The sequence below is a fragment of the Rhea pennata genome, chromosome 4, assembly GCF_028389875.1.
Source record: "Rhea pennata isolate bPtePen1 chromosome 4, bPtePen1.pri, whole genome shotgun sequence".
In the NCBI taxonomy this organism is placed as follows: Eukaryota; Metazoa; Chordata; class Aves; order Rheiformes; family Rheidae; genus Rhea; species Rhea pennata.
This window is the reverse complement of record NC_084666.1, coordinates 82,005,090-82,025,519: the sequence shown is the minus strand read 5'-3', so window position 1 is coordinate 82,025,519 and position 20,430 is coordinate 82,005,090. Positions and strand designations below refer to the sequence as shown.

The 20,430-nt window shown below is 34.9% G+C and overlaps 1 protein-coding gene across 4 annotated transcripts in view; it reads left to right on the top strand.

The window, feature by feature from the left end:
- Positions 1–20,430, top strand: part of CENPC (centromere protein C) — a 31,301-nt gene that overhangs the window by 891 nt on the left and 9,980 nt on the right. For 2 of the 4 annotated variants that reach the window (XM_062575202.1, XM_062575200.1), the window contains exons 2-18: positions 775–821; positions 2,484–2,545; positions 2,908–3,005; positions 4,106–4,202; positions 4,306–4,582; positions 5,479–5,685; positions 6,300–6,685; positions 7,348–8,203; positions 9,521–9,592; positions 10,833–10,912; positions 11,821–11,889; positions 13,249–13,353; positions 14,133–14,228; positions 17,438–17,533; positions 17,884–18,038; positions 18,606–18,696; positions 19,431–19,503. In XM_062575202.1, coding sequence (XP_062431186.1) covers positions 775–821; positions 2,484–2,545; positions 2,908–3,005; positions 4,106–4,202; positions 4,306–4,582; positions 5,479–5,685; positions 6,300–6,685; positions 7,348–8,203; positions 9,521–9,592; positions 10,833–10,912; positions 11,821–11,889; positions 13,249–13,353; positions 14,133–14,228; positions 17,438–17,533; positions 17,884–18,038; positions 18,606–18,696; positions 19,431–19,503 — 2,867 coding nt within the window. The remainder of the gene's footprint in view (positions 1–774; positions 822–2,483; positions 2,546–2,907; positions 3,006–4,105; positions 4,203–4,305; positions 4,583–5,478; positions 5,686–6,299; positions 6,686–7,347; positions 8,204–9,520; positions 9,593–10,832; positions 10,913–11,820; positions 11,890–13,248; positions 13,354–14,132; positions 14,229–17,437; positions 17,534–17,883; positions 18,039–18,605; positions 18,697–19,430; positions 19,504–20,430) is intronic. The other 2 variants (XM_062575201.1, XM_062575203.1) reach the window with 2 other exon arrangements.

Sequence of the window (20,430 nt, the reverse complement as noted above, 5' to 3'; positions counted from 1 at the left end):
AAAGAACATTTTATAGTCACACAGTCTACAGAATTTTCTTTATCTTACCTTTCCTTCCTGTTTTTATTCTCTACAGCATTTACCTGTTTCATCTCAGAAGACTTTATTAAATTTGCTGGCATAGAGAGTTATGCTTGTAATAAGCTATCATATGAATTGCTAATGCTCAGGTTGTGATAACAGATGACTAAACTCATGGTATTCAAATAACTTTGATTATTCTTGGGGCGTGATGATGATGAACAAGTACTGGGAGCTTAGCAAGGTGGCAGTTTTGCTGTGGAACAGCTCTAATGCTATAACTGCCTGTCAGCATTGTCTTGCTTGTGATAAATACAGGATAAGAATCTCCCTGAGAGCAACTTCCACAGAGTAGTAGATGGGTTGTAAGTTTATGTTATAGCTTTCTTTGTGGTCATTGATTCCCTTTCTTTATTAAGATATGTATTTCTATAATGGTAATAGTTAGAAAAGTTAACTAATCCTTTAGATTCTATATGGTTTTTCTCATGTATGTCTTGCAGTTAAATACAACATGTGCTCGGTGATTCTTAAGGAAAGCTGAATTCCTGGCAGTTATGGGGAGGGGTAGTGGGCACATCTCTGAGAACTGCAAGATTCTAAGATTAGTAGGGTTGTAGTAATGCTTGCTAGTTTATGGTGAATCAAGAATCCTCAAGATTTGTTTATATGAGGAAAAGGAAGTTGTTTTTTGTTTGCTTTTTCATCAAGTGGCAACATGCTTGGTAAAAACTGATTTTTCTTTCTTCACAGAATCATTTTAAAAAAGACTACAGAGCAAGATTCTGCCATGGAGGAGGGTAATATACATTTATCTTTAAAATTCTAATTTTAGGCAATGTTGTTTGGAAAAGTTATGTCAGTTTATTTCTGTGAACTTAATGTCAAAATTACAGAAGTGTATCTTTTAAAATTGTTTATACTATGGTTTCCAAATTTTTTGTATTTCTTAGAGGTGAGAGGAGCAAATTGTGCTGGAGGAGAGAATACACTTACTGAAGCTTGGAGTTCTCCATTTTGTACATCCTTTTGATCAATGGTTGGAAAAAATAGTATTTAATATGCTTCTGAAGCTTTCTTACCTCAGTGCATGCATTCCTTTTAGACCTCTTGGGCACAAAGGTGTTACTACTGTTTCATTTGTAGCAAAGAGTGGAGAACAGATGGCAGCAATTCCATGGCAAAGAACACTGTTCAAGTCTAACTAACGCGATGAATAGCAATAGATTATCTGTAGGATAGGGTCCCTTATTTACATAATTTAAATAATTTACATTTAAAAATATATAGATGTGTGTATGTGCATATATATTTAGTATAAATTCATTGTGCATATATATTTAGTGTAAATTCATTGTGCTTTTACACACACATTACATAATTAAATAATTTTATATATATATATGTATTTATTTATTTATCCTTTCTAGACTCTTTCATTTCATTTGATTACTGTTCCTTTGTATTGCTCTGTTAAAGGGATAGACTGTGGCATAGAGATACTGAAGCTACCCCTAGGTAGGCTAGTGGAGTATTGAAATGGTAGTCCATGCAAACGTTTTTCCTTTCAGGAGGTAGAAAAATGAAGTGCATGCAGAGTTCCTACTTGTGCTGTTTGGCCCTTTCTGGTAAATGTTGAAGGTCGAGTGTTTGTTGTGCTGTAGTCTTTTCTAAAGGAATGTCAGAAGTCAGTATGCTTTGTGTTACTGGAATCCATTTTATTTCATGAGTTTACTGAGGAAAAAAAATCTTCCAAATTATCTGTTTTAGAAGACACACAATTATCATATGGAAGAAATGATCTGTGGCTTTTTATATTATTGCTTTCATCAAAATAGTATGGCTCATGGATCTCTTCTGCCATTTTTCATTTCCCTTAGAGGAGATAAGAAATAGCAACCTTAACCTTTTGAGCTGGTTTAATACTTGCTTACAGTAAATTTGAAACCTCAAGCCAGCTGTTGCTGTCAAAGGTATCATAGAAGCTTACAATACCTGGTAGAGCGGTAGTGAGAGAAGAGAAGGAAGGCTCTTGGTGAGGAGATACATGCTGCCTACAAACTTTATTTCTGTGTCTGCTGGGGTTGGAACATTGTGCAGACAATGCTACTTGATTTATTTCATTTATATTTAAAAAGCCAGAATTGCTGTTCAGCCCAAAGTTGTGTTACCTGAGGGCTGTTCCAAATGTTGTATATTTTGTTATGTAGAAATTACTTCTTCGTTCCCATCATATTCAGTGACAGAGGGGCTTTTTCTCCTGCTGTGCTGATTTAGATGTGTTCTATGCATGCATTTATCTATGGAAAAGGTAAGTGAAAGCTGTTGAATTTGGGACTAATGGAAATAATAGTGTAAAATATTAAATAACAACTTTGATGTTTGCTGCAGATGCTCTTATATTGCCTGGGTAAATAGGAATATTTAGTATTGTTTATTGAAAATATCTTTTTTCTTTCTAGGAAACAGATCGATGTACGGCCGGGTCAGAACATACTGAAAATCATACAAGATTGCTTTGAAAGTAAGCTTTTATTTGAGATTGTGCTTAATTTGCCAATTAAATTTAAGAATTAAAAAAAAAAAAAGCTTTTCTTTATCAAATGCAGTTGTAAATAAATTGAAATAAAATATATAAAAATAAAAAGGTAAATGGTTCAATTTTTTCATCACATTGAAAGCATCACAGTCTTTAACAGCGCTTCCCTCCCAACCCCTTAAAACTGTGTTTCAGCAATCCTGGGAGGAAATGTTTTTCCTGAATAGCTGATTTTTTTTCTTATTTGGATTTATTTGAATTTAACAAGTCTTGGTGACTTGTAGAAACGAACTCAAAACCTGTACAATTCCAGGTATCTTGAACTTAACATTTTTTTTTCTTTATAGATTGTGGTAGTGATTTTACAATAAACTCTCCGAGTACAACACGTTGCTCAACTCCTGTTGTTAGAAACAGAAAGGAGACTTCAATACAAAGTGAAAAGGTAAGTTAGTTATGTTAGTGTCATAGCATACTGTTGGATACAGTTTTACTTTGGTATGTATATAGTTCTATAGGGTTGAAACGATCATGAGCATTGAGTGAATAAGTTCCATATGTCATAAATATTAGTATATTGGCTAAACTTTAACTCTCTGGTATAATTGTTGGTAATGTTATTTCCTAGGTTGTTGTGCTATAATAAAAGGGAAATTTTCTTTAACAAAGCTTTTCTGGTAGCCTCTTTTTTCAGACTTTTGCTAGCAAAAGCTTTCTCGGCTTTTTATCTGGGATAGTAACTTTTTCAGGTTCAAGCATACTTCTTTATGGCAAGTGGTGAGTATGGTTATCTTGAAAGCTGTTAAACTTGGTCTCAGTCATTTTTTCCAGATGAATGAATGTAGTTTTTAGCAATCAGATGGACAGTAGAATTGAAAGATGATTCTTCTGTAAAAGGTGCTTGTCAGTTCCTGATAATCAGTTGTCTATCTGTAAAATTACTTTTTATCTGTACCTTTTATTGAGAAGTAGAAGAAACAAGTTGAAGAACTTGTTAGAATCTTGTCTGAGCAAATGTTACAAATAATGTAGTTTGTATCTGCAGCCTGGTTTACCTGTTTTTCATGTTTTGAATATAGAGATTTTTTTTTTAAAGCAGGATATTCTGTTAATAAAAATGTTTAAAATAGACAGCTTTTGTAATGGAATTTGTGTATTTTAGTCTGATGATACAAGACTATAAGTAATTCTTGCAAAACCACAGCTTGATTTAATAAAGATGAATTAGATTGTTTAAATTAATTCATTCTAATGAAGAAAATAAATAGCTTGCCTCTAAACTAGCAGGAAGTCTCTACAAAGCTGCAAATTCATTTTTAGGGTATACACTGTTTTACCTGTTGTTTGAAATTGATAGTTACTTTCTTGAAAGTCTCAAATGATAGAAAAGTATTTAATTGAATTAGAAATGTGCTTTAAATGAGTTGAGTAAGAACTGAGGAAGATAATTGGGTACTTAAGAAATTATACTTTTGTCAAAATACTGCTTGTATTACTGTATCAAGCATTTTCATTTGTCTCATTATTTTCTGTCAAATATGGCAGCCAAATGCAGGTTTAAGTAACTCTGTGAAAAACGCCTGTAATTTTGTAGACTCCTTAACTGCCTCACCACTACAACCCGTCATCAACACCAGCAAAGGTTGGTATTACCGCTATTCAATTCAGGTTTTGGGGTAACTGTTTCTTGGGATTTTTATACAGTTTTGAGGGGAAGAACTAAAGATATTTAATATGTATGGCAGGATGGTCACTTGAATCACACCTGGAGCCTGCAATACATGATCACATATCTGATGCTAACAAAATAGAGAGTCCTGTGTCTAAAGGAGAAAGGTCAAATAAAAATATCACCACAGACATCAACGATCTTGTTGGATCTCCTGGCAAAACAAGTAACATATTAAAAGATGTTGAAGCACTATGCAGAAGTCCTACCAGCTTCTCAGTCTCTGAGGGTGATCATGAGGCTGTGGGATCACCTCTTCTTGTGGAGGAAGCTATAAGTTCTCCTGTCCATATGTAAGTAGAGCTGAACTCCCTCCCCCTCCCTACCCCCCCCCCCCATTTTAGACTAAGTTAACACAGTGATTTTACTCATTTATGAGTTTGGTTTGTGAATTCAAAAAATAAATTGCAGCCAGGGAGAGAATTTTCACATTTAGATATAGAATGCTGTTGCATGGAGTAATAGTGTTTTTTATCAAGTATTCTGGTGATTAAAGTTAACCTCCAGAAGCACAGTATCCAAGTGCTGAATACCTGCCAGAAGGGTTTGAACTTCTTTGATCCAGAAATGTGACCCAAATTGTCAGCTTCTCAGATATTGTAGACTTTTTGCAGTGAATCTTGTTGACAGGGTTCACCTTAAAAGCTACAGAATTTTTGCTAAAGGGGAGAGAAGCAGTCATTCTTCCTCTCAGCCTAAATATGCAAATGTTTTATACAGAACAGAATAACATCAATTGAAAGCCCAGCTGTTGTGGCCATGGTTTTGCTTTCTTGGAGGACTGACTCTCTGGGGGTGCTCATAGAGAGGGAGTGGCAGTTGTCCTGTTGACTCGTGGTGCAATGAGACTGAGAAGAGTTTCATCCAAGAGTGCACCAGGATCTAGGAGACCTGAAAACTTTTTAAGCACTTCCTCTTAAAATTAGGTTCTTGGATTGTCAAGCAGCCCTTGCTTTGCTCGAGGGTCTCAGGTTGACCCTTATTGTCTTACTGATTAGGACGGTAGCTACTACACTTTGAAGCAGGAACACTAACCTGCATTCCAGCAAATTACCAAAAGCAAGCTCATCTGAAAAAAGTGAGACAGGGTCAGCAGGAGAAAGTGAGAGCTTCTCTCCATCAACAAGATACTTTAATGTGCACTCAGGATTGTATAGCATTGCGTTTAAATACTGTTTCTCATATCTAGATTACATTTTGATGAGCAAAGTACTCCAGCTGCAGTTAAGAGCCATGAGGAAAGTGAAAATTTGAGAGGACCTCAAACTGGAAAAGATGAGCAGCTTGTCCTGGTACGAGGAACAGACCATATTGTTATATCCTCTGTACAGAAAAGGAAGTCTTCTTTCTCTTCAGCATTCTTAGCAGCTGTAAGGACAGGAACGCTTGGAAAAAGGTGTGTTTTGAGGCTTAATGTGGAACTTAATTTGCTAATAAAATAATCCAGTCCTAAATAGTGGAATAACATAATTTTACCTATAAATGTGTTATGGGATAGTGTGTTGGGGTAGTCCATCGTTACTGAAAAGTTCAACTTGAGGAAGATTTTAAGCAGCTGTTTGAACTTTTTGTGCAATTATGGTTTAATAACGATATTTCTTTCGTCTGCCAGTGAAATAGTATACTGCTTTTAAAAAGCTTTTCAGGTTGAACCTGAGAGGTTTTGATATGTAGGTTGGAGGATTCAGTCAAAGTATTATTGATTAAGTTAATGGTGATCAAGCTGTCTCTCTTTTTTTTTTTTTAGAGCAGGTATGAGTCTGAGTAGTTAGATAGGAAGTTGGCTAGCATCTGAAAAACGATGAGTTATGGGTATCAGGACAAAAAAAGAAAAAGCAGACTGTTTCTTTTGTAAGATTAAAAGAAATGAATGATGGCTTTTGTAGTCAGTGTTTGAATAGTATCCTGTAGCATGCTTGTGTATTATGCATTCATCACCAGGATTTACAAAACTGAAACTCAGTTATTTTTTTCTCATTCATACGAATACTTTGTCCCTCCTTCCTTTAGGTATTCAGCCTCAATGTTACCACCATCACCTCCTCCTGTAAAAGATCAAGATTTAGAAATACAAAATGAATGTGAATTTTTAATTGATGAATCAGATGGTGTGTCTTTTAATTCTTGGTTTTCAATACCTCAGAGGAACAAAAAATCAAAAAAAGATGGCTCTGCAATTACTGCTTTGAAATCCCAGTCCTCGGAAAGACAGAAGACAGAAAGTAAGAAAAGCAAGAATAGGAAGGTACAAGTTGAAGCACCTGATAAACAGCAAATGCATGATTTGGATGTCAGAGTGCAACCTGACTTCAAAATTACCTCAGAGTCAGAGATGGTATCTTCTGACAGGGACGGAAATGTCCTTAAACATCAAAGGCAAAGCAGCAGTCATATGGGTGAGTTATTTAACAGGCCTTCAGGCTTTTCCTTCCAGGTCATTGTGTTACTGAACTGTTTGGTTTTAATGGGAAATGTGGAGGATAAAGGAGAAGAGACAGGTTAACAGAGTCTTAATTGATATTGCATGTGCACAGTTAGGAGGTTTGGGTTTATGTAAGGCAGTGAGAGAGAACGTCTTTTTTTTTGTAGCCTTTCTTGTTAAGAGGTTAAAAATTAAGTTAGCAGTGATGACTTCCTCATTTTCTTACAAATGGAATGAAGAAAGAAGGTGTCTTCAAGCTTTTATTCTTGTCTGTCTAGGAAGAAGATTAAGATGTGTGTTGTGAGTTGAGATTCAGTTTTTGAGGATAAGTTGGGAAGGATTTTTTATCAGGAAGAACTGAAAACAGGAAAGCAGATCGAATGTGAACTTTTCTGTCTCCTTTTTTTTTTTTTGGTGCTAAGAGATGCACTAAGCTAACCAAAAATTCTATATTGAATTCTGTGTGGGACTGTAGTGCTGAGAAAGACATATTATTCATCAGGGAAAAACCTGCTTTTGTGATGCTTTATTTTGTATGGTCTTTCAGTTAAATTTTATGTATTCACATTTAAAAGTATTTCTTCAAGTTTTTATAGGGAAAAGTTATTAATACCCATGTGTTTTGTGTATTGATAGAAAAGACTAAAAAGGAAGCACTTAGACAAGACTCCCCAAAACAGAGAAAAGGCACATCTTGGAAACCAGAAGACGAAGAATTGTTGTTATCCCTGTCTGAATTAGGCACAAAAGCATCTAATGCAGAACGATGTAAAAAAAGAGTGATGACAAGTGAGGATTCATCTGTGCCTTCAGCTGGAGATCAACAGGAACAGTCTCTTTGGCCAAAAAAGAATCTTAAGTCTTCAAACTACATGCAGTCCACTTTAAGAACTTCTCAGCATTTAGTTCACAAGAAACAAAATGTTAAGCAGAAACTTTCAAAAGATACAGTATCTAAGAAACTGGCAGAAAGCGCTAGAAAGAAAATGAAAGCATTTAGCAGGAAAGGTAGTGATAGAAAGCCTCTGTTACCAACAATGGAGAGTTCAGAAAGTGAACCTGGTGAAGAAGGGCTTGAAAGAGATTCTGCAAAGTTAAATGGAGTGTTCCCATCACCGTTGCATTTGAAATTACAGACTTCTAAGATTCGGAACTTGGCTAACTCTGAAAAACGTAATGTTTTGCCTTCATTGGAATCACTTGGTGGTACAAATAACAAAACTCCTGTAAAAGCCAAAGAGCTGCAGCAGAATCTCACAAAAACTGTGCAGAATTCTGAGAAGAGATCATCCAAGTCTCCAAGGAAGATACCTGAAGAGATTCATCGCAGAGCCCGTAGAAGTATGTGCTCAGACTCTGAAGACACTGAACCTCAAAATACAACAGATTTTGAGAGCTCTTCTGTGCAGGACATGGTAGAAAAGAAAGCCAAGCTGTCAAATGTTAAAATAAAAAGAAACAAAAGAAAACACAACATGCAACACAGATCACAGTGAGTGATTTGTTTAATTCCTTTAAAAATGTGATGTAACTTGATAGTTAATGAAACTTGTTTTGTTGGCTTTTAAGCAGTAATTGCATAGTTGAAATATATGATAGTTACAGATTGATTAAATAGCTAATAGAGAAATGCAGTGGTGTAATTAACATCCTATGAGTCGTTACTCATAGGCTGCCAAAACTTATAGCCACTCCTAAATAAGGCAGCTTGCACTGGAATTTGCAGAGTTTTTTTGAGATTTTGAGTAACAAATCCAGAGTTAAAAAGAAAAAGCATGAAAAGTGTAAGAAAACTTTTTAAGACAGACTGCTGTCTTATAAAATTGCAGAAGAGACATCTCAAGAGAAAATATTACAGCTGATTTATATTTGTGGCTGTTCAAAATGCAGCTAGTCATATATTAAGTGGTACCATTCAGTTGAATTTTGAGTCATTTTTTCATGGGAAGGTTGGGAGGATGGGGGATTTCATGGGAGGATTTCATGAGAAATCCTTTTGCAGAACACTGAGCTGTCCGCCAGGTAACTAAAATGAGTTACTCATCAAATTAGTAGTCTTGCAATGCTCAGTGCCCAGTGTTTCAGAAGAAGATGCAAAGTACACTTACAGTGGACCCTTCAGGAATAACCTGCCAACTAGAAGATAGCTCCTTAGTTCCACACAAAGCAACAGAGCTCTGCTTTGATTTTTTTTTTCTAGTGGATAGGAATGCTGGATAATTTGACTTGTTTATGTTATAACTGCTTTAGTGCCGGGGACAGATGGAAATAGTTTTTTAATACTGTTATGAGAATCTTATTTTTAGAATTCCTGTGTTATATTTTGTAAATTTATTATTGCAAGCAGTCCATTATGAGGATAGCCAGGGTTGAGAGAAAATCAGAGCTCTTAGGTATTAGCAGAGATGTCTAGAATCTGGAATAGTTAGGCTAGGGAAATGAAATGGAAAGCAATGGGAGAAGTGAGTGCATCTTCCAGTAAACTCTGGGCCTGTGGATGTGTTTAGAAACTACTACTTCAGTGTAAATGTAAATAGGAATAAAACTACAAAGTACTTATGTGAGATTAGATTTCATAGTAGTGGAGAATTATAATATTAATTTTGTGTGTGTTACTTTGTTTATAAATTCAGGCCATACAGTGTTTAATTCTTCAATTTTATTTTTAATGTGATTTACTAATGATTGATAATCAAAACAGAAAGTTTCTTTAACCAGTATAGTTGAGTACTTATTGTTCTTTGTATTGCTGGTTTTTTGAAAACTTTTTATGAGATTCCTTTTACTAAGTAAAATTATTTACTTCCAGTGCACACAGTAGTAATAATTGTCTCTTTTCTAGAGATTTCTCTGCATCTGAGAAAGCTATGAGTTGTAGAAGGTAATTTCCTCACTCGTATGTAAAATTTGCCTTTTATTCCGATAGAATTACTATGTTCTGTTTTGTATTAATATAGACTCTAGTAGAGAGGGATCATGATTTGTGATTGAGACATCTAGATATTTGTACTAATACAGCTAATGAAATAATAAAATCCTTTTTCCTGTGGCGATTAAGCTGTCGCGATAGGATTTTTGCTTTTTTGTTGTTTTTTTTTGTTTTTTTACTTTGAAGCTTGCTTTTACATTAGCATGTGACTTTTAAACAGAAATAACAGAAATACTGCACTCCAGGATCTGGTAACAACTGGATGAACAACTTTGTAGCCGTTAAGTAGGGTAGGTAGTAGTACCTTGAATGCAAACTCTGTGCAGGTAGGTTAGCATGTGCTTCTCCTTCACAGGAAGGGAACTTAGTAAAAAAGCAAATGGAAGTGACAGTCTGGATTTACTGAATTCTTATGTTGTAATTCTACTGAAAACTTCAGAATTTTAATTTAAATGACCCTGCTGCATACTTTGATGGGACAAACTGGTGCTACGAAGTGTAGGTGCACTGATACAGAATGAAAGTGCACATTTTGGAGTTCTTATGGGTCCTAGCTATGTTCAGCTGCTGAACTTGATTAGTTGCCACTGTAATGGCAGTGAAGTGCAGCCAAAGATGAAGGGAAGGTTATGGGTGCTAATGCTAATAAGGCTGTTCACTAAAATCCTGTTATAAATAACCTGATTGCTGGAGAACTTCTCCCTGATGAAAGTGCATACATGTTAATTATTGTCAAGTTATGGGAAAGATTTTATGACAAGATACTTGCAGCTAAATTATAAACTATTTTTCTGCCATTTCCTTACAACATGTAAGCCATTTTTTAAGGTGATTTTTATAATCATGGTGCAGAGAAAAGGAGAAGGTCTTTTTTTCCTGGGAAAACAAACAAACAAAAAAAAAACAACAAAAAAAAGAATTTAGTAAGTCTGGCTAGAGACATTATGTGAACACTAGTTTGGCTGTGTGTTGACTGAGTAGAGGAACAATTTTTAGTGTGCTCTGTTTGATGAATTTGGAACCTGTGGTTTCTAACCAGCATTCATTTGCTTCCATATCTAATTGATACAGACAGGCATTTGGAGGAAAAAACTGTGAGATGTGAAAAAAGTTGATATTCCTAGTTTTGCTATAATGTTCCTTTAAAATGTAACATTTTCAAGGATTTTTTTTTTCTTTTCTTTCATTGAAGTGGGCCTTTACTAGAACATGATGTTAAATTTACTTCCAAAAGGAAGTCTGTTGCCTGTAAACAGGATAATTCATCTTCAGGTAATATTTACAGTTGGTATTTTCCTGTTTTCTGTATATGCTTCTTAGGTTATGATTCTGGATTAATTTCTATTGTATCTCTGCTCTACTGACTTGTCCAGAATAACAAATGCGGGTTGGAGTAGGAGTGATCACATTTCTGTCCAAGTATGTGATACAGTGTTTGTGCCAGCTTTATATTGTGTTAGCTGTGGAAGGACAAGCAGAGTGTGGTTTAGCATAAAGCCTACCAAGATAAAATTATCCTTCCAAAATATTTTGAACAAACTTTTAATACTCAGTTTGTACCAGTTTGGTCTGTTGTCACGTGATGGTACTGCGTTTGATTACTTCCTGACATCCTAGATCAAAGATTACAACTTTACGGAAACAGAGCCTATTTACCTAAGAATATTTTCATTTTTCTGTGTTAAATTTCATTAAACAAGTTACACATACTATCATAGCAAGTATGAACTCTGAGGATAGAAGGTCTTCTCTTTAATGTTCTGGAGCCAGTTGTAAGTGCTAGTTACTTTATAGGATGCTTTCTTCAGAGACCTAATTTTGTGCATATTTTGAAAATAACTTTCTTCTGAAGTTATACTTCAGTGGCGTAAAGCTGAATGATCTTGCACTTCAATCAATATAAATATGTGTGTAATTATAATTTGCCTTTTTTTTTTTGGTAGAGGGATAGATCTGAGGAATATTTACTTCTATGCGTAGATTTCATGCAATTTTCAAGCTTGTTCTAAATAAACAGCATGTATAATATGATCTTATTTACATCAGGGTTTCATATTTGTTTAAAGAAATTGGGTCTTGGGAATTTTGTATGTAACTGCTTCCAGTTGCTCCTAGCAGATATATTGAGTATTGAAGGCAGGAGCAGCATTGTGATGGATTTTTTTTGAATGTATTTTCAGATAACTCTGAAGATTTGAATTTTCAAATAAATGATCTGTTGTCAAACAAGATAGCAAGACATAAAATAGGTAAGATTGTATTAAAATACCTTAATGTAAGCCTATAAATACGAATGCTTTTCTAAATTGACATAGATTACACTAAAGGAGATGCAGGAAAACCCCTAGAAAAGGATTCATGCATTAATTTATTAAGCCTCATTAATACTTTATGCAGTGCTGTGTCCTCAAAACCTTGGTTTTAAGTTGAAAAACATTTAGAGAACAGGCAGAAAAAATGCAGAAATTATTTCTGGATTAGGTTTGTTCATCCGTCTTTAGGGTACCATGTAACCCTGCTCTGATCTTTAGGTTACTTTAAAAGACTTTGACGTTTTCCTTTCTCGTTGCATTTGACAATTACCTTTCTAATTACCTTTCCATTTTTTCAGTTAATGTGGCAGATACTGCTCACTTTTTGGTAAATGCTCTCTCTCATCACATCATAGGTGTCCTCTTAATCTGTGGCCTATCTAAGAGAATTTGAAGTAGGTTAATACAATTAAACTGAGGATGCATTTGACCTTGTTTCCTGTTGTGGTTCAAGTTGGTCATGTGGGAGAGTAGGATGGAACAGCAGGCATGCAGTGGACTGTAGTCTCACTAGTTTGTTAATCCCTTCATTTTTACTTTATCTACAACACTAGATTTGCCTATTTCAAAAACACTTTAAGCAATTTTTTTATTTACCTTTCTTATTTTTAGCATTTGAATATTCTTAACTAGGTTCTTCTCCTAAAGGGAGCTTTTAGTGCTTCTTATATAGACTAAAATATAGAGTCTTACTGTATTCACATATAGTAGCTTAAAATTGAAAATTCAGCCTATGTTATAGGTCTGAAAATATGTATCTGAAGTTCTGGAAATGTGTGGAGGATTGTTGGTAACAGTACTGTTCTTCTGGACTTTGGAGATGGGGCTTAGAGATCTGGAACCAGGAGGGCTGCGGCTATTTACGCAGTCTCTCTGTTACTCTCCTGTTGCCTTAACCTAGGCAATGCTTTTTTCACTGTTGCTAATGAGATCCCACAGATCTGACTAGGATTCTTAGTGTTTATGGTGAGGTTTTATCTTCATGGTTGTAGCATCTTTGATGATTTTTGTGCTTAAGCCCCTAATATACATATCTCGGTGATTCACTAACATATATAGAATGACATCTAATGGAAAGATAGGGTGATGAATGTTTAAAAAAAAGTTGGGGTGAAATACTCATGTATATAAAAGAAGACTCTTGAGGATACTTGATTTTCTTTTCCTGCCATAAAAACAATGGGGTATAAATATCATCTGGGTTATTTCAGCCAGTGTGGAACAACAGGACAGAATATTGTTTTCTGTTTTTGTGTTTTTCTTATTTAATGTGAATATTTTCATTCTTCAAAAAAGTAATGCCCTCTAACACACCTAACGTTCGTCGGACAAAAAGAATACGGCTGAGACCTTTGGAATATTGGCGAGGGGAGCGTGTGAACTATACAATGAGGCCTTCAGGTATTAGATCTTTTTTTTTGTCCTGATGGCATGGTAAGGGTTAATTAGTGTGGGCAGACTTCACATCATAAAAGCTTTGAGACACTTGATATTTGCTCATTAATTTAAAAAAGTAAATTGTTTGTAGTCTCAGGGTACTATTTGATCATCTTTTCATGTAGTCTTTTTTCTTTCTCTTACTACTTATGTACACTTGTTTTAACTGTAGTGAGAAGAACAAAATAGTTTCTCAGTATTAGTGCATTTATTATGTCAACGATTCTGTACAGTGTTGGGAAAAGAGACAACAGAAGAGTTTCTGTTGGTGTGTGAATTGCTTTCTAGAGAAGATATTATAGTATTTTATCCAGTTATAATGTTAAATGCCCCAAGGGATAGAATACATCTTGTTCTCAGTCACTTTTTTCTGACAATTCAGCCTAATTTGGTTTTCTCTTAAATAGTTAGACTGCTTGAGAATAGCATTTCTTTGTGTCCCTAAAGTTCTTTTTTTTTTTATCTCTTAAATCTTGACCCTCATGTTATGGCTTTCTGAAATATTTATCATCTGAAATATGATCAGATTCTTTTCAAAAAGTGTCAGTTGTACTGCATTTCAAAATACCTTTACTTGCTTTTGAAAAAGATTGGGGATTTTTTTCTGACTTTCTTTAAAGCGGCTCGTTTTTGTATTGAGAAAGTATATTCTGAACTAAAATGATTTAGGTTGTGCAAAGCTGCATTCTTGTAGAATAATCATTATGTGTTATTGAACTTTGCTTAATTTCCTTTTGTTTCAGGACTTGTGATCAGTGGAATAGTGTGTCCTGAAACAGAACCTCGCAGGAAGATTAAACGGAAGAAGCACGGTCATAAGCAGAAAGGAGATCAGCCAAGTATAAACACAGATTTTTGCTTTTCTTTCTTTCTTTTTAAATGCTTAAAAAAAATCTATACTGAAAAGCACTATTGCTTTAAAATTTTTCCTTGTGACAACTTGGTGTTCTCTCTCTAAGTGAAAACTTTACGTAATCAGAATTTGTTAATGTGATCTGACGTGAGAAACTTTGCTTTTAGTGTAGCTGTAGCAACACTCTATGATCTTATAAATACTTGAACTTCTCCAGACTGGCAAGAGAGAGGTAAAGGATAGAACCAGAAGTGTTGTGATGCCCTTAAAGAAGAGGTTAAAGAAAGTAAACTGTACTTCTGTCCTTGATCAGCTCATGGTTAATGATGGTAATGTGTTTAGTTTCATGATACGCAGTTAAGGTACAAAAACTTCCTGGTATTTTGCTGATACCTGTAGTACCACATCTGAAAAGGTATATGGTGTCAATAGATTTTTAAATGATTATAGGTTAAATATAAACACATAACAAGGCAAGTGAAGCTCTAAGAACAAGACACAAAATAGATGAAAATGATTAATAAATTTGTTTCTAACACCAGTGAACAGGAAGCTTTGCTGGAGAGTCTGTAAGACCGGTAGATGATCAGTGTGTAGACAGTACTCAGAAGGAAGATATGGCCATAGTCCAGACAATTTTTTTTTCCCTGTGGTCTTTCTGGAAGAGCGTTTGATGTTAGAACCTTTCTTTCTGGGGACTCCTCAGCGCTTTTGTTTGAGATTGAAACATTTGGATATAGAGTTATTGAACAAATAGACAAAATGATGCTAATGAATTGGAGAATATTAGATGGTCCTGACAATTTTAGAACAACCAAATGTGAAATAACTAGCTTTTAATTGTTGCGTAACCTCTTGATTAAAATAATCTTGGTTCTTGTGAGCTGGCAGGTGGCATTTTCCCATAGATCCTTGTGGGAAAAAAGGGCTGTAAGAGAGATCTGTGGATGTCTCCATCAAATGAATTAGAAACTGTACTAAAGGACAGAATTAGTAGACACTGGGTTCAGAAATGATTTTAAGAAGGGAGATAGTGACTTGCAAAGTATTGGTATTCTGTGAGCAAGGCAAGTCAGCAATGATGTGAGAAGGGGAGTACGGTTAATATAACAAATTGAAATGTGCAAGGGGTGTTTGATAGATTGTTGCATCAAGACCTTTTAGGAGGCTGTAGTGAAAACTAAGGCTATTAAGCATTTCCGAAGGACTTTAAGACATTGAGTGTAAATTTAGAAATGGCAGGTATGCTTCAGTGTAGGTAATGCAAGGAAGGCAGATGGGGGTAGGGGGAAGCAGTCCTACCTCACAGTAATAAGGGTAGGCTCTGAGTTGATTATTGCCACTCCGGTATGAAGTCTATGGTAATAATGGACAGTTTGGTAAGGAAGTCAGCACAGGGCTTGATAGCCTTGATAACCTTTAAAAACATAATGAATGTTAAAAATCATTAGAGAAAGAATAAAGAAGAAAACAGTGAGTCTAGTTACAAATCTGCGATGCTCTAGAGTACTGCATGTAAGTTTGATTCCTTATCTTATAAAGAAAGTAGTGGGACCAAAGAATGTACAGAGAAGACTTATCAAAGATATGGAAGGGCTTCTGTACAAGGAGCAACTATGTAAGCAAAAGCTCCTCAGTCCTAAAAAGAGATGATTGTGGGAGTTTGACTGAGACCTTTTAAGTGATAAGTGGCATGGAGGAGGGGAATATAAAACAATTTTATTTATTTTTTTTAACGTAAGAGCTATAAGGTTTCAGATGAAGCTTAGTGGGAGCCAGGTTTTACAAACACAACCTTCTAACCGTGTGTGGTTAAGCTTGTGGACTACTTGCCATACACAGTTGTGGATAAAAAAGTTTGCTTAGATTCAAAGGGAAAACTGGGTAAATTCTTGGAATACTTACCTGTTAATAGCTCTTAAGTAGACAGTGTGAGCTACATGTTGTTAGAGGTGAGGAGAGTATTCCAGGGAAGTGTCGTTACTTCATTACACTATTTTGGGCATTAGAGAGGTACCTACTTTTGGCTGTTGCTGGAGGCAGGATCCTTGTCTAGATAAACCCTTGCTCTGAGCACAACTGTTAAATTTTTATGCAAGTCGTTTGTAGCCCATGTAAACTTGAGCTGGAGCTGGTACTGACTATTCATACTGTGTCTTCCAAGAATTATTTACTGTTTTAGATGCATTTAAACTGCCTCAAAAATGATAGATTTGCTATTTAACAGACATCCATCCTGAGTGATATGTGTGTGTTAGCATCCTTGAATTTTAAGTGAGATGTGTAAGGCCCACATATAAAGAGCTGGGTAGAATTTCATAGATTCTGTTGATACTACAAAAATTCTGTGGTTATATCTATAAAGCTACAGCTGTTGTTTTTTGCTTATGGAGAGGTGACTGTGTTGGAATATAGCTATTTCAAACACAATAACTTTCTTTCCCTCCCTGATTGTCTTGGTGTAAGAGTAGGTAAGCTTTTATAAGCTTATGTAAAGTGCTGAAGTTTGCCATCCTTGTTCTGACTGCCCATAGATAAATTTTCTGTGCTCAATTTGTCTGCTTAAGAGACTTCTGTAAGAGAGTTTGGGGATATTTGCTCTATCTTGAAAGTTCTCTGGTGTCTCTTTTTTGTTTGAAAAGTGCAAGTTTGACATCAAATGCTAGGCTATTGCCTTTTCTGGAGAAAACCTTTTCATTATAGAAATAGTTTTCTGATTTAGAACTTAAAGTGAAGTTCCTTTAATTGTATCTCCCAAGAAGAGGAAAGCTGAACACGTGTTTATTCTTCTGAACATTTCATCTCTTTATGCAGCCTATCAACAATGTGTAGAAGGAAATTAATCCTTGTTCATCATATATTCTTCTTTTGTTTAGGAACAACATCTGTTTGGGGAAAAGTTCTTTTAAAACACACGTGGATATTGTTATTGGTAGCATAGTAGAAATAGTTGGCATTGCCAAGTTCTTTAGGGTTCAGGGTCTCCGTATCTATCACATATAGAAGTAATTCCAACGAAAATTCAAAGAATTATTATGTTTTTTTTTTATTTGAAGAAAGTGTACATCATTCTATTTACTCACTTAATAAATTTAAGTACCTATGTTTGAAATCTAAAATTCTGAAAGAATTGTGGTGACATAATAATTTTTTAAATGTAGAGTGATTATTTTGCTGGTCTTTTTTTCTCCTCAGGGAGTGAGATAGCTGTAAATTTGGATCAGACTCTAGCTGATACTTCTAAGCCAACCGTTGTACTGGACTCAATAACAAATAAGGAAGTTCTTCTAGGTAAGTTGAGGGGGTTTGACAAGGACCTTTTTGAGTTATATAGTAAGTATGTAGAACAGAGTCCTTTTTGGGACTGATCTAGAAAATATTATTCGTGCCTCCTTAAGCATAAAATAACTGAACTGTTGATTTTTTTTTTATTTTTTCTGTAGAAAAAGCTTGAGTGCGAGAAAAAGGAGGATGGGGGAGTGAAATGTCCTGATCTTTTTAGTTAATATTGAATCTAGCTCTTTGGGGTATTGCAGTGATATCATGCACACAGTATATAATTTAAAAAGTGATTATTGAGCTGATAACAAAACTGATTATGTGTTGGCTTTAAAGTTAATTTCCTGGATTTTATTTTGTAGAGTGTATTAACACTGGAAACAGACATTCCTGCTTCTTTAAAGATCAATCAGTAGAAATATATAAAAATCTGAATACCTTTGATTTTGCAATGGGTAAATTGATCTTGAAACCACTTAAAGAAAAGGGACACCAGTTTGTTCACATGGATACAATAGTAAGTGTATGTTTTTTCTATTTTATATAGTGTACTGTATGTCTACAGAAAATCTTTAACACTTTGAAGAATACTTAGAATGGTTAAAAGTAGCATATGAATGAGAGGTTTATTTTTCATATTTTTTCTCTTTTAAATGCAAATATATACAGGAAACATTAAAGAATCATTTCAGTTGTGAAATCCAACAAATGAAAAAAAGCCCCAAACTTGATAATATTGGCTCAGGTATTTTGCATGCACATTGCCTTTCTTTGTTTGACATTAAACCTGTATCTCTGTATGCTCTTACTGTTTGGAACTTACAGGCAAAATAGAAATATAAAGAAAAGGGAAAAAAGAAAAAGGAAAAGTCTTTTCCTTCTAGTTTTAAGTATTACAACTTACTTTTCAACAGAGATGGGGAAAAGAAGTTGCAACTCTGCTTATTATGTTAGTTTATTTGTTTTTGACCTTCGTTTACAACTGGTTTTGGGAAAACAAAGAGCTTTGTTTTTTAGGCAGTTTTTAAAAAATGTTTGCACAAGGATCATTGCTAATCTTAGAACCCTTTTGGCTTATATTAAGGCTTTCTACGTTATCCAAGGCAAAATTATTCTTACCTTGCATAAGACTTCGTATTATCTGACTACAGGGAACTTTTTCTATGTTCCAGCAGGTAAGCACATGTGTTTAAAACCACTTTGTTGGAAACAGACTAGACTGAATTAGCATGCTAGGAAGTAAAACTGAGCTGAATGATGATTTTAGAAGAATTTTGAATAGGGAATGGGAAAGAATAGAATTAAGAAGAGGGGAGTGTGACCCAACACTGGACGTGGGTTGACCTAACCTTTGAAGGTAACCATGCAAACACTGCATGTTCTAGTGGGTAGGCTTCAAAGTTTTTGATTACATAATCAAATTATAAGGGGTACATTCTCTTTGATATTCTGTTTCTGTCCTGAACTACAATGTTTGTAAAGCTTCACAGACAGCTTAATATAGTAGCAATTAATATGATTGTTTTGGTCTTCACCTTTTTGCTGATCGTCTACATAAAATTATGAAAATCCAGTTGGATCAGTTCAATACCTATTATACTCTGTGCTTGATCTGTTGAAGGTGTAGACTGTGTGTTGAAAGGGCTGTAACTTCACACTGGTTGAGAATTGTTAGATACTTCTGATTCTGCTCTTTTGAAATGAAAGCGGAATGAATTCCATATAAGAAACTGCCCTTCAAGGGGCAGGACTGAAATCAGGAGAGTTTGTAGTAGTTCTAAAGGAGACTAGATGTAGGTTTTCTTCCTTGTTATCACTGCTAAATGCATAATGAAAAGTAAGTTGTAAAGTTGTAAACTTCAAGAATTGTTAATGGCTTCTAAACAAAACCTTTTCTACTTTTCTGTAGGAAATGGATATAACATACAAAATATTCTGAATGAAGAAAGCATTCTTCTCTTCACACAACTGAAAGGAGATAGGTAAAGAACTTTGCATATAAAAGTTTGTTAAAATACTTCTCAAGCTTTTGTATAATAGAGTTTTTTGAGTTTCTTTTTATATAAAAAGCATTTGTCCTGCTTAACATTACAAACTAACAGAGCAGGTGAAATCAGTATAAAAAAAGAGTTAAAAACCAACTGAGAAATTTACTGAAATTACATAATGAAGAGGTTTACTCTGGATCTGATACTGTTGTTTTGTCATCCAGAGATAAAAAGATACTTGCAGAATTCTCAAGTAAAAGTTGTTGTTGTTCCAAGTTGTATTTATATGCCTAATAACCCCAAAGGTGCGTAGCAGTTGAGTAAGTTTTGACATCTTCAGATACATCTGGTAGACTTAATATTTGTCTAGTGAAAATGTTTCAGAATAATCTCTATTTAAATGTAGGATCGTGCTGCTTACACTTCAATAATTGTTGGTCGTGGAGATGGGCTGCTGAAATGGTTGTCTGCTACAGTACAGAATTCTTCCAATATGTTCTTCCAATGTTCTGCGTATTCCAAAAACCAGTAGACAACAGGTAGCATATATAGCAGTTGTCATCCAAGCTATTCAAGGTTCCTTATGGCTGAAGATAAGGATAAACTACAGCTATTACAATAGGGTCCTTTCTCTGAATTGTCACTGCTCTATCAGAAGAGGAGGTGATGAGGGGAACTGAACAGGAAAAGAAAACTGCTTAAAGACTGAGTATTTATCTTATAAACAGTCTTAACAATCTTTATGCCATGCCTAGAGTAGGAATTGGCTTTTACTGCTTCCCTTAAGAAGCTCTCAGCTGCCAAATAACTTCATGTATTAGTGAAAGTGCATGGACACTGAGATTACTGTTTCTCTGTGAGAGATCAGTTAGTTTGGGGAAGTTGAGATAATATGAGATATGAGATAATATACATATATAT